This window comes from Bactrocera neohumeralis, chromosome 4 (assembly GCF_024586455.1).
Source record: "Bactrocera neohumeralis isolate Rockhampton chromosome 4, APGP_CSIRO_Bneo_wtdbg2-racon-allhic-juicebox.fasta_v2, whole genome shotgun sequence".
Lineage (NCBI taxonomy): Eukaryota > Metazoa > Arthropoda > Insecta > Diptera > Tephritidae > Bactrocera > Bactrocera neohumeralis.
The window spans coordinates 8,596,381-8,610,349 of record NC_065921.1 but is presented as its reverse complement, the minus strand read 5'-3'; the positions used below and the strand labels follow the sequence as shown (position 1 = coordinate 8,610,349).

The window sequence follows — 13,969 nt, the reverse complement described above, 5'->3', positions numbered from 1 at the left end:
TGGAAAGCACCTTGTAGATTAGCTGGTCAAGTTGATTCTTCATATATAAATTTTATAGGCAAATATCTCCGACATTTCCTTTTGGTTATACAAACAAAGGCGACAACTTGTTAAAAATTGATCAGGTTTGAACAACATGTACTATATACATTTTGGCTAAGAATTATTAGGCAAACGCTAAGTTTACGAACCTAGTAAAATTATGATGACTATGGAGTGACATTATTTTCGAGTAAAGCTTCCACTTCCGGAGCATACTCTTGTAGAATCCCACGAGGTGTTCTAGTTACAGATGCTCAGAACATACTGATGATGATGAAGCAGAAGTTCCATTGCCCGACCAAGAAGAAGTTAGTAATTACCCGTCTGAAGAACAAAAACGTGGAGGGGGTTGATGGATTGCCGAACGAGTTATTCAAATACGGCGGCGGGGAATTGATAAGGAGCATGCATCAGCTTCTTTGTAAAATATGGTTGGACGAAAGCATGTCCAACGATTGGAATTTCAGTGTGCTCTGCCCAATCCACAGAAGGGTGACCCCACAATCTGCGCCAACTACCGTGAGACAAGCCTCCTCAACATCGCATATAGGGTTCTATCGATCGTTCTGCTGTGAAAAATGAAACGAGTGGCAAAAATAAATTATATTGATATAATTGGTCACCAACAACCGCGCCATTAGTTCTGCTTTCTCTAGGCTGCATAAGGAAGCAAAGCAAATGAGTCTGGTTGTGAACGAGAACAAGACGAAATACGTCTTATCATCAAACAAATAGTCCTCGCACTCGTGACATGGCTCCCACGTCACTGTTGACAGGCATAGCTTCGAAGTCGTAGATAATTTCGTCTATCTTGGAAACAGCGCTAACACCAACAACAACGTCAGCTTCGAAATATAACATAGAATAAATCTTGCCAGCAGACGCTACTTCGGACGGAGTAGGTCTTCTAATTCTCTCTCGACTAACAAAAACCAAACTCTACAAGTCACTCATCATCCCCGTGCTGCTATATGGTGCAGACTCATGGACGGCATGGAGGCATGAAAGGTTCTGCGGAAGATTTATGGTCCTTTGCGCATTGACAACGGCGAATACCGCAGTCGATGGGACAATGAACTGTACGAGATGTACAACGAAATTGACAGAGTGCAACGAATTAAGAGGCAGCGGCTACGCTGGCTAAGTTATTTTATCCGGCTGGAAGAGAATACTGCAGCTTCGAAATGTTTCGATTCAGTACCCGCCGGTGGAAGCTGAGGAAGAGGAAGACCTCCACTCTGTTTGAAAGACCAGGTGAAGAAGGACCTGCCTTCACTTGGAATCTCCAATTGGCGCCACCTTGCAAAAAGAAGAAACGACTAGCGGTGTCTACGCCAGTTTGCTTCTCGTTTTGTCAGTTCGATAGTCAAATCTATATAAAAAATGAGGAATCAAAATAAAACAACAAATTTGTATATAAATGCATTTTTAACGTTAACATTTATTTTAAAAAGAAATGTGAATTAAATTTAATTAAGTTAACAATAAAAAATAAGTTTATTGAAAGCTTACGATTAAGTTGTTGTATATAATGACATACATATGTATGTATATATGAATAAAAAATACTCGTCTACTTTAAGATGTTCGAATGCGTTTTATGTATCTAACAGGTAACTCAGGTAAATAAATGCAAACGAAGAACAATATCGGACTGAATAAAAGTGCCAGAACTAGCCAACATATGATGGTCAGCAGAGTAAGTGGATCCATAGGCACGAAAGGCTGAATTTTGTTTTATAAAAAATGTATATAAAACAAAGAATTTTCACAGCAATTGCTTCGGTCGCAAGTCTTCCTTATGTCCTGCTAGTAACGTTATGTTATGTAAATATTTTTTTTTTAGTTTTTTTTTAATTTAAATTATGAAAGCAAATTTGCTAAAACTAATATCACTAGCATATACAATTTTCGGCAGTCCAAAAGAACTGCGTGCGTCCACAAAATGTATAAAATTTATATTAAAATTAATTTTATTTATGCGTATTTGTGCAGCGTAGAAATTGTATATAAGACGAATGCAGGTAACTTTAGACCAAGAGTTTCACTGGAGTATAGTTAGAGGCACGTGATTTGACTTAGGAGCGCCACCTGTAATGACAAATAGTAGCAAAAATTAATATTAATAAAACTCAAAATGGAATTTTAACAATTTTTTATTATTTACATAACGGTATTTTTAGAATTCGTACCCTCAATTCAGTACATGCAAATGTATGTATGTATATTTTTGTGAACAACTGTCGACAACAAAATATAAATGTCGGACACACCCGTTCTTGTGCAGGAACCGAAAATGACTAACATTCGCTTTGGCTGTCCAACTTTATACTCGCTGAGACGCCAACTCACATACATATATTCATACATACATACATGCGTACATACAGATAAACATACATACAGACAAACATACATACAGACAAACATACATACTTGCATGCGTTCATATCGCGTTTTTGCTACCTACAGATGCATTTAAGCGTCTTAAGTAATTGCTACATATTTTTAAATTTTTTATTCTTGCTTTCATATCGCACATGATTGCAGCAAAAATAAATGCGTAAATCTGCAGTCTGCAGCTATTTTTAGCAGTCATTGACTTACTCACTTTTAATCTGCTGTTTACATTATATTCTTATGTTGTTTTTGGGCTTTTCCAGCTTGTAAACCGATATGAACTGTTCAGCTTTACTGACTTAAGTTTTACTTCAACTTTACAGTTTTACTTATAAACATATTCGAGACTTGCTATAAGAAAGGTTTTCTTCTGACTTTAAGGACTGTTTTCTTATCTTGTTGTTGGTGAACAGCCATCTGTCAGTTAAGTTCTGGTTAACTTAAACAATATTCCTTCTTTCGGTAATAAAACTTGTCTTAACCAGTTCTTAATTGACAGATGGCTGATAACCAGATATTGAGGAAAAGGCCCTAAGAATGCACAAGTAAGGGATTAACAGAAGGCTTAGGTAGTCATAAGACGACAAAATGATCAAATTTACTATCCACTATACTTAGTGCCAAGCGCCTTGCGCTACATCAAGTCAATTCGGTTTTGGAGTGAGTGGAGTTAAATCATATTATAGAAATATGCGTTTAAGCAATCTCGAAATTTCCAAATGGAATGGGTTACTCATCTTCAACGATCAGCCCAAAAATGAAGCAAAATCTATTGAAATGATATATCATTATACCCAACGAAAAAAGGTATTAAACTTAAGGGGTTACAAGGTTTCTCAAGTTGATACGGGTAATAGTTTCGGAGATACAGCCATGAGAACTCGTGCGCTCGCGGCTAGCTAGGCTAAGTGCGCCGTCTTTAAACGCGTTTTTCTCGAAACGATGTTTTTGAAGTCGGTTGGCAAGATTTCTCGAAAACTACTTAACCGATCTTCATAAAATTTTACACAGATCAATGAGATACAATTCTTAAAGACTTAGACGAAGGATTTTTTTTCGATCACAATGAAAAAAGTGTTACTAAATTTTTACTGAAATTTTAATTTTTTTCTAAAAATATCTGCCAAAAATCCAATTTTTAGTTTTTTTCCTTCATCCAAGTTCTAAGTTAAGGTTTTAACTAAAACACGTTTTTTCACTTTAGATGATCCTGTAAAGAGTTATCTTGCCAACGTGGGCGCATCTTTTTTCCGAGGGGTCACCGAAAATGGCGTCGCAATGACCGAGTTTAAAATATTTTTTTTTACAAAAAATTTCACAATTTCTTCGTTAATAGTGTATGTTTGTAACAATAAAAAATTCTAATAAAATATTTAATTTTTTATATGTGAAAAAAATTAAAAAAAAAAGTTGTTTTTTACCCGAGTAGACACATGTAACCCCTTAATATACCGACCAATTTTCCATTGAAACCGCGAAGTCGCTTATTTTTTCATATGAAAGATAGCTCAGGGAAGTCTCACGCCTACATCTGTCTATGGGCTTACTGTAGCGTAAACTTTTAAACTCCTATGTCCAATCGAACACTTCATGCATAGCAATCGCCATTCGAATTGGCGTAAGTATAATTTATTTAATCTTTTTCCCCAACTTGCCAACTATTGTATATTACTTTAAAACATTAAAAACCGGATTTTGTTAAAAATAAATTCTAGCTACATACATACATACATATATCATACTTTATTGCCACTCTATGTTAAGTCAGTGAGTTCGACTTTCAAGGTAATGTCTTTATTCGTGCACCTGCAAACATACATAACATACATACATACATACACACTTAAACGACTACAGTCATGCGCATATGGTTGGGTACATATCTAGCGTTTGTACTACATAACATTACAGAATGTTTTGCTTGTCATTAACTCGTTTCACTTTCAAGCTCGTGGATGCAGGCAACGCTGCTGAACAGCAATTACAAAAAAATTTAGCTTGATTACTGCAAGCGCTAAACTAAGTCATTGCTTGAAAATAAAATTGTAAAAAACAAATAATTTCGAGCTGACATTGGTATATATATATATTCATGTACATTTAAATAAATATGTACGTAGGAAAACACACATAAGCGCTTACATTTGAGAACAAAATGTCGCTTTTATTTTGTTTTGGAAACTGGTTCTGCTCGTTCGAAAATTTTTTTGTTGTAGTTATAGACAAATTGGCGGAATATAACCATTTAAATGCTTTTATATCTATATATATAAGTATATGTATGTATGTATGTGCATATAAACCTGACATTCAGACAATTTACAACACTTTAAATTTAAGTTTTATGATCTATTCTATTTTTATGAATTTATGTTTAAATAATGGCACACGAGAATCAGAAATAGACCTCTAAGGTAAACGAGATATCTCAGAACACGCATATTAAATTCAGTTTTAAATTGTCAATTTTGTTTACTTGAGATTTCTGAATTAATTTAATTTGTTATAGGCTTGGTTAATTTACATATGTCGAAACATGCATATTTGAAATAACTGTCAGTTTAGAAGCAATTAGTACAAAAATTTATTAATGGGTTGTGATTAGATATGAGCAACAGTTGTCAATTAGTGGCGTACGAGTTTCGTTTTTTTCATTGGGCTTGATTTGCTAGAAGTTACAATATGAACAAATTGTAATAAAATATTTAAAATTTTATATGAGAAAAAATTTGTTTGAAAAAAGGCTGTTTTTTACCCGACGAAACACATGTAACTTGTAAACTTTTTTGCATATGGATGTTTTAGAATTTTTAATCTTTTAAGATTTTAAAAACACTGATATTTAATATCGAAAGGATTCTCGAATTTACGAAAGACGCTCTTGGGACATTCCTAGACATTCTATTATAATTTGTATCCAGTCAAGAAACCTCTTGACCTATAGCAGGATAAGAACAGAATGGAAAAACGATAGAATGACCAAAGAAGTCTGTAGAGGAACGCCGCAAGGTGAAAACATATCTCTATGAACAGTGCGGGTAAACGGCTACACGGCATTAGCAGTATTACGATCACCACTCTCAATACAGTCCACAATTGGGCATAGCAAGCATGTCGGGGCTAAATCCGGAGAAAACGGACCTGCTTGTGTTCACAAGAATATACAAAATCTTTCCATGAAGATATCCTTCGATAAATGGGTTCCCTCTCTCAAGAACCGCACTAAGTACCATGTGGTCTTGGACAGCAAACTGCTGTGGAAGCACAATTTTCCTCTCTGGACATTGGTGTTATTCAGCCATTGTAAGACCAATCCTGCTCTTCGGTACAGTAGTATGGTGGAGAGGTATATGGAAATCCACCAACCGGAAGCCAATGGAAAAGATTCAGAGGCTCGCTGCGCTGTGTATAACGGGAGCTTTAAGAACCACTCCAACGGCAGCTCTTGTACTGGTACTAAACATGCCACTAAAGACCTCTTCGCTGAAAAGTGCGCAGCAAAATCGGCGGGGCGTCTACTGGCTGCGGGAGAATTTACATATAGAACTTTAAGACATAGCTCGGAGGGTAATGACGATTTACCGACTACATGATCCCTTTTTTCAACTGAGAAAGAAGGTTCAAAGTATATAATATAAGAAAAGATGGTTTAAAAGCATATTAGCTGCGCGAAACACACTAAAAATTTGCACGGATGGTTCGAAAATGGAGGGTAGAGTTGGTGCGGGAATACACTGAAATGAGTTTAGCCTTTTAAGTTGCCGAACCACTGCAGAATATTCCAAGCAGAGGTGTTTACTAATGCGAAAGTCGCGGAGCTAGTCTCTAATGCACGAAAAGGTAACTCAAATGTCAACATCTAAGTAGACACCCGAGCAAAAATCAAGGCAGTAACCTCACATTGTGTATCGGCCAAAAGTGCCTTGGGAAGCACAGCAGCAGTGGAAAGTGTCGACAGAAGTAAGCGACTTCTCTCCCACTGGTTGCCAGGTAACAAAAGCATCGAGGGCAATGAGATAAGGGACGAGATTGCCAAGAGTTGTGTACGGCTGACACCCGAAAACGTGATCATAATATAGGAGCGAAGTAATTAAAAAATTATAAATTTCCATATTTTCGTCTCTAGTCACATACTTATAAGGTTAATTTCCATTTAAAATGCTATAATCTCCAATCGAATTGTTCAAATAGGACAACTATAAGATATAGCTGTCATATAAATTGACCAATCAAAAGATTAAGATCTTCAAAAAGATTCGACTTCAATCAGAAAATAATTTTCCATTGAATGTACTATATATCGTTAACTCCGCCCTAATGCAACAGATACAAACATATTTCGATATACAGAGGTTTAGCGCCTAATCTAAGTATGTCGTAAGCAATAACAAAATCTTCGAAAACAACTTTAGCAAATCTTATAAAAAGCTCATATATCACTTAACATGCGTAATGCTTACATTATATAGAAATAACTGTCGTTATCTTTTCGCTTCACTTCGTGATGTGTTTTGTCATTCACCCCTCCAATGTGTGGGCTCATGTTGCCCTGTAGACCGCTGCTCATGCCAGTCGGCACGATGCGTCCATTAAATAAATTGAGTCCACCGTTTCGCTGATTGTTTGTCAATGTGCCGTCTTTATTCTGTCCAGCGAAAAAAGTTCTGACGTTCTCCATTCTGCTTTATCAATTTGTTTGTTATTAGCGAATTCGCTGTTCTCTCACAGTGTGTATACTTAATGAATTCAAGCGCGTGGACGAGCCCCTGCAAAGAAAATAAAATTTAATAAATCATTGTATTTTTTTTTTGTTTTTTTAATCAGTTATTTTTAGCATCTGATAAACAAATGTGTTGGTGCTTCTAAGCACAAGTTATTTCGAGTTGAAAAGAAATAAAAATATTATTATCAAAATTTTTGCCGCTGGCAAAACAAGCCTCAAACAAGCACATCGCATACGAGCTGCAAAGTTTTGATTAGACAATTGACTTTTTCGGACTTTTGTTCAATCTAAATTTTTATATACATGCTTGTACATACATATATGTGTGGAGTGCTCGATAACGGAACTCAAAATGAAAATGTACAAATTTGAATACCAAAAATATATAATATAGCAATGTCTACATTATATATAGGTATTAAGCGAGTAATGTAGGAAAAGAAACCGAAGTGAAATTAATTTTTACATAGCTTTGTGATTTTTTTCAGATAACTGGAAAACTAAGAGCTAATATTTTAAGTAAGTAATTAAAAATTTTTCAATGAAAATTGTATGAATAATATAACCTATTTTCCAGTAAATCAAAGCGTACTCTACACTTCTCTTACGCACAAGATAAGCCTTATCACCATTTTATTATCAGTGTTGGGTACATGAGTTGATTACCTCGATCAATGCGCCTGATTGTAGGCAATACTTTTCGTTTATGACTTTGAGAGTGTAAAGGGAGAGCAATTACTAAGAAAATACAATGAGGGAGCATACGAAATATTTTGTTTATTACAATGTGAACAATTTATGAAAAATATTATGAACTCTTTCATATATTACGAGCCAATATGATTACTTTTGGTTACACATAATTAATAACTAAAGATAAGAAATGTTAGAGATGTGCATATTTTCGGTTAATAAAAATTTTGAACTCGAAAAAAGTATTAAATTTTTACCTAAAACGACTGAGAATTGCATGTTTTTATATTAAAAGCAAATATCAAACCTTTTTACTTTCAAATCGAGTACAAATGAATACGGGCCTAAAGGGAAAATCAATATATTTTGGTGCCGAATAGAAATTTCGAAATTTCTGATGGAAAATATGTGTGGAATTTCAGATAAATTCAGCAGCTTATGAAATGAAATAATGTATTTGAAAACATTTTACTACTTTTTCCGTATTTTTTGTTTTAAAGATTCGGTTTCTCTCAATCAGAGCTTTAAAAATGTACGATAATTACTCTATTTTTTTAATAAAAGTGAAATAGTGATTTATGCAATTGTACACATACTATATAGGAATGATTTCTATAAAATAATTTATTATTTTGGAGTGGATTCTATTATAACGTTTTTCCTTCACCTGTAAACTTCTGAAAAGTTATGTTACGTTGTTTTACATTTTTGGTGATGATATACCAATATTACATATTCAAAACGCGGTTCATTTACATTTAGGCAGTGCTATGAACTTCTTTTGTAATCTACATTCCCGAGCAGATCATCAAGGTGAGTAGGTACATATGTTTGAATTAGAGCGGGTCGATTTTTTTCCGGTATGTGGAATATGTTCTACGGATCATTCTGAACAATTTTGCCTGAAAAGCTATGGGGCTAAACCGATTTCGAGCCATCGGTTTGTGAGGCGAAGTTTAAAAAATCTGAAAAATCAGTTGTATGGCAGAAATGTGATATAGTTTTCCGATTTGACCAATTCCATTAAATATTTAGTAGAAAATCAAAATAGACTGATGTAATTAATTTCATTCTGGTATCTCAAAAACTGACGAACAAAATTTGATGATACCTTAAAACTTCGCCTTAAAATCGCTGACTCGAAACCGGTTTTTGAATCATAACCTCTTTAGCAAAGTTATTCGGGTGATCCATAGAACATTTCTTGCATACACGATTTTTCCGATTTTTGGCTACCTTTAAATCGAGCCGCAGTACTGCTTATGTATATGTATGTATCCACTTGTATATACTAAAATTTCGGCTTTCAACATCTTCTGATCGACACCAATACTTTAGAGTTTTTTACAAATATACAAATAACATATACAAGTGAACAATCTTATATATGTATGTATGTATGTATGTGTGTATTTTCTTTGATAACAGTTTTTTAGCCTTCAGTTGAATGATAAGTTCAATATTTATACAGTTGAAAGTAGAATAAATTCAACGCCGACCGATTTTTGCAACGCACAACTTCATTTAGGAATTTACGTAGTTTACCATATACATATATATGTATATATACACATATACATACATACTTTCGTTTACATTTGATATTGTATGTATTTGATGTTAATGCAAATTGTGTGTGTTCACTTCGGTTATCAGCGCTGACGCCGTCAAGTGGGAGTCGTTATGTTATTGTTGTGGCACTGGCCTTTTCTGTATCAATTCGCGTGGCATAATGAAAAAGTCAAACAGATAATTTACTGTTATCAAGCAGGTGCATAGTACAAAATCTATTTACTTTTCGAGCCGCAACTGCGCACTGAACTTTTATTTATTTAATAAAATACTTTTATTTTATTGATGAAAATATGGGTGTAATAAATGTATGATTTCTGTTGCGCCATTTCCGTTATTGGTATTTGGTAAATCCAAATATGAAAATATACCGTTAAGATACGAATTTGTTCATAAATTCACGGAATTCAGTTTGATACGTAGCTGCGGAAAGTCCAGTCACAAACCAATGACCACAAGGCATAATCGCTTTAGAGTGACCGTGAAATTACATGTGTATGTGTGTATGTATAACTCTGCCAAAAGTCTAGCCGAAAGTTATCATAAGCATCCGGAGTATTTTTCAAGGCTAATAGGCCTTAATTAAGCAATGAATATATCTGACAATATAATCGTACTTCAGGGGCATGTACTACGTCTATCAATAGGAATGACGTGATTTTGAGGATAGATCCCTAACTCGCCGCACAAAAATGGTCGTCTGAATGCAGTGAAACGCAGACGAGGAAACTACAGACATGTCAGAAAACTGCACTTCGGACTACAACAGGATGAATCTTGATATCATCGAACACCTGCATAATGAGACCGGTATGCTCTTAGTTAAGGAGAATAATGAGCTCTTCTCCAAGCAGTTTCGCAGAAATTATCCCTGCAGTCGCCTGCTTGTAGCGAAACCGCCTCACAGGAGCATCAAAAGGTCCTTCCTCAACTACGTCGATGACATAAGGCAATTAGCCGACCAGACTTCGGAAGCAATTTCATTCACTGACTTCACAGTGAAGCCAAAAATACCTTCACCGACTCCCTCTCAGTGAATGGCGTACTTAGAGTCAAACCACCATTCATTGCAGACGAAGAGCTCGAGTTTCCGTGAGAATTGAGAGTGACTTTTGAGCATCGACCCTGATATATCAAATATATGTACATATGTCCAGTGTGCAACGAGTCCCTACATGACACTAATCTGGCACCATTTTCCTATGGTCCGACTCCGTCGAAACAGTACGTTTCCTGGGCCTACGGTTGGATGATCTCGACGACAACTTGTCAAATCCTTACCATCCTAACGGCGACTAATTAACCGTTACAACAACAACAACATAATTTTGACAGCTCGTGGCATATAATTTTCTACATAACAAAAAACATGAAAAATTACGTCATTCTTGTTTAATTTTAAAATTAACTCCAAATTCGCGAAGTTTAAAATTTTAAAATTCACGTTAATTTTTTTTCGTAAAGAGCGTCATTTTTTGTGGTCTAAGATTCTGACGTGCGGGTTTTTTGCAAAACCGGTCATAGCTTTGGTGTTTTGATCTGATATTTGCATATATCGGCTTTCAGGGGTACAGTGACGTCATAAATTTGTTTTGTTATTGTATGTTAAGTGGCGAGTTCTAGCTGCAGAAGAGCTAACAGCATTCGATGATCCAAAAAATTTCAACTTTTTGCTTGCTAATAGAAACATATCTGAAGATCATGGGAAAATCATCAGCAGAAATTTGTAAGATTCATGAACAGCTGATGAACATGTGTTATTATTTGTATTTTCATTATTTATTTATCATGTATTTTTTTGTATTTCTTTTTAAAATATTGTAGCTAAGGTATTGAAAAAAAAAATATTCTTAAAAAAAAAGATTTCATTTACTATTAGTTCTTTTTCTTGTACGTATAATTTTATTTTACAAAAATTTACATTCAACTGTCCTTGATCAGCTGGCTTTCCAACAGAAAGTGACATTTTCTCAGCAAAATTAATTGCCAAAATTTTCTCTCATTTTCAGCTACTCTTCTGAGTATTTTGCATAACGGGAGTTAGCTGAACTAATTTTGATTTAGTATTTAAACCAATTAAACTATAAAATTTTTTAACTGCATTTTTAAAAAATTTTAGTTTTAGAATCTAACTCTACATTCGACAGCTTTGGGTTTCTGAGATATAGTTTATTGAATAATAATTAATTTTCTATATTATTATTAACTTTCACTCGAACAACACTTGAGTCAAAATAAGCATATAGGAAATATTGGCAATACACCTTCGAAACAGTTGACCTCAATATTTATTTATGGTATCTGTATATAGCTATTTTTATATACCCAACTTTACTTTGGAACACACTTTGTAAATTTGTAAACACACTTTTGTTTTTTTTTTATTTTTTATTTTTTTTTTAATATTTCTTTTGCTGTGTGAATATTTACATGAAATGTGTGTATACTCAAATGCAAAGTTTAAGGTTTCGTGTTTTATTTAAAATAGGCACTTCGAATATGTATGTACATATGTAATTTCCTATAACGTACAGGTATACTATGCTACACAGTTATTATTTATGTACGCGAGTATACACTAGACATTAAATCAATATCAACTAAATAAATTTTAATCACCTTATTGAATTTTTATTATTTTTCTTTTATAACTCTGTTTTTTGTGCTGATAAGGCAACTTTGTATTTATTGTATTTTCTTTCAATAATTTTTTAGCGCGTGCCGTATTTTTATTGTTATTTCCAAAATATGATTTGTTAGTTTATTGCTGTTTTTGTGCGCTCGCTGACTCGTTCACCGCCGCAACTGAACGCTCGCTTGTCGCGTCTGGCGCTTTTATAGTTGTCGCTACACAGTCCCGACGCGACGCACTAACGCTCAATTCCAGTATGGCGCTCAATTGATTTTTATTTTAGTTTTTTTTTTTAGTTTTTATGATGTCAGTTGAAACTGCATTTAATTTTTGATTTTGTTTTGATCGGGTTTTTATACGAACGGTTTTATTTATGCTTTATCCACTCTTCCGCTGCACAAACAAATTAAAAAGCGGCATTTTGAGGTTATATGTACATATGTCCATATAAATTAACATATACTATATATAAGCGTGTATGCAGAAAACACAATATCTGCGCCACAAAACAGACAGACTCTCGCTGCTTGGTATCGTTTGTGATTGCTGTCCATTAAACAGCTATTAAATTTGCATACGAGTCGGAATTAGTATGCGTTTAATGTATTCTGCACACATGTACATATGTATGTATATAAATAATATATGTGTATATATAATAAGTGTATACGTACAAAGCCATTGTCACTTTTGAAGAGGGCGCGCCCCCTTGAAGAAACCATAACGATCGTCAATTGTGAGTGCAAACATTGAGTAGACCATATCTACGGAGAGCACTTCATTAGGTGAGCAAGAGTTGAAAATAAATGTAAATACACTCACGTATTCATAATTAGTTGGAGAGGTGATGGCATAAAGCATGTAATCCCGAAAAAGGTGGATATATTTGAAGTTTTCTTAAAAAGCAGACTTTTAGGTTAGTTTTTTAGTTCAATTTATGCTTTATGTTGAAGTTTAAGAATGAAAGTAAAAATATAAAAAAAATTCTACATCAACGTTTTTGAATTTTTAAGGGTATATTAATACATATTTAAAAAAAATCACAGAAAATGTTGCAAAAAATAATTATCCTCGGCGGCGTTAAAAAAGATATTTAAAAAATTCACAAAAAAATTTTGGAACAGAAAAAATTCACAAAAAAAATTTTGAAACAGAAAAAATGATTTTAACGCGTTCTCCGACGGCGTTAAAAAAGGTCCTTCATTGCTACAGTGAATCCGCATTTTCCGTGGATGAAGCCCAGAAAGAATTCCCTCTCAAGAAGATATTGGCGCTACATTGATCCACGCTTGAAAAAACCAAAAACTGACGAAATAGTGGCGTTTAAAAAAGGTTGGATTTTAAACCCAATTTTGCCGCTTTTTCCTGTTTCTGATTATTGAATAAATGGTATACGAAAAAAATATATATACAGAAAAAAAATATATACATGCATAAAAAGTTTCATAGCGATCATTTGTCTCCGGATAAACAGTAAACTGATTGCCTACTTTAGAATACGTTAACTCAAAAAATATTTGAAATATTGAAAAAATATTTTTTTTTCAAACTGTCATTCTAAGAGTGCCCCTTAACGTTTATCAATATATTTATTTACTTTAGATAAATTTAATTAAGATAATAAATAAATTAAAATCAAGTCGGGACGCGAAATAAAGTGCTCTCACTGTGTGACATAATTGCTCTATCAAAATACTCTCCGCTGACACAAATGTTGCTCTCTGTTTATATTCATGCATAAATGCACTGCGGTTTTATGCCTCCGTTGGTTTTGAAAATAAAAATTAATGTGGTATGCTGGCATACATACAAATGTACAATCAATACACACATTCAAACATATTATTTTTCCTAATTCATGTGGACTTTGCCCCCAACTGTAGTGTGTGCTCAAAAAAGTACTTGTA

The 13,969-nt window shown here is 34.1% G+C and overlaps 4 protein-coding genes across 4 annotated transcripts in view; 2 read left to right on the top strand and 2 right to left on the bottom strand.

Annotated features, from left to right (window-relative positions):
• LOC126756891 (augmin complex subunit dgt3) overlaps nt 1-13,969 on the top strand; it is a 276,422-nt gene that overhangs the window by 59,312 nt on the left and 203,141 nt on the right. The window lies entirely within an intron of this gene.
• The window catches only part of LOC126756888 (protein wech-like), a 49,951-nt gene that overhangs the window by 23,555 nt on the left and 12,427 nt on the right, over nt 1-13,969 (top strand). The gene's annotated exons all lie outside the window — the stretch shown is intronic.
• LOC126756948 (uncharacterized) lies at nt 1,452-1,755 on the bottom strand. Its single transcript, XM_050470459.1, has one exon. It carries the CDS (start codon nt 1,753-1,755, stop codon nt 1,621-1,623), a length of 135 nt encoding a protein of 44 aa, XP_050326416.1. The 3' UTR covers nt 1,452-1,620.
• Nucleotides 1,877-7,208, bottom strand: LOC126756945 (uncharacterized). The gene is made up of 2 exons (XM_050470455.1): nt 6,903-7,208; nt 1,877-2,133 (listed from the first exon to the last, which is right to left on the bottom strand). Exons 1-2 carry the CDS (start codon nt 7,118-7,120, stop codon nt 2,121-2,123), a joined length of 231 nt encoding a protein of 76 aa, XP_050326412.1. The 5' UTR covers nt 7,121-7,208; the 3' UTR covers nt 1,877-2,120.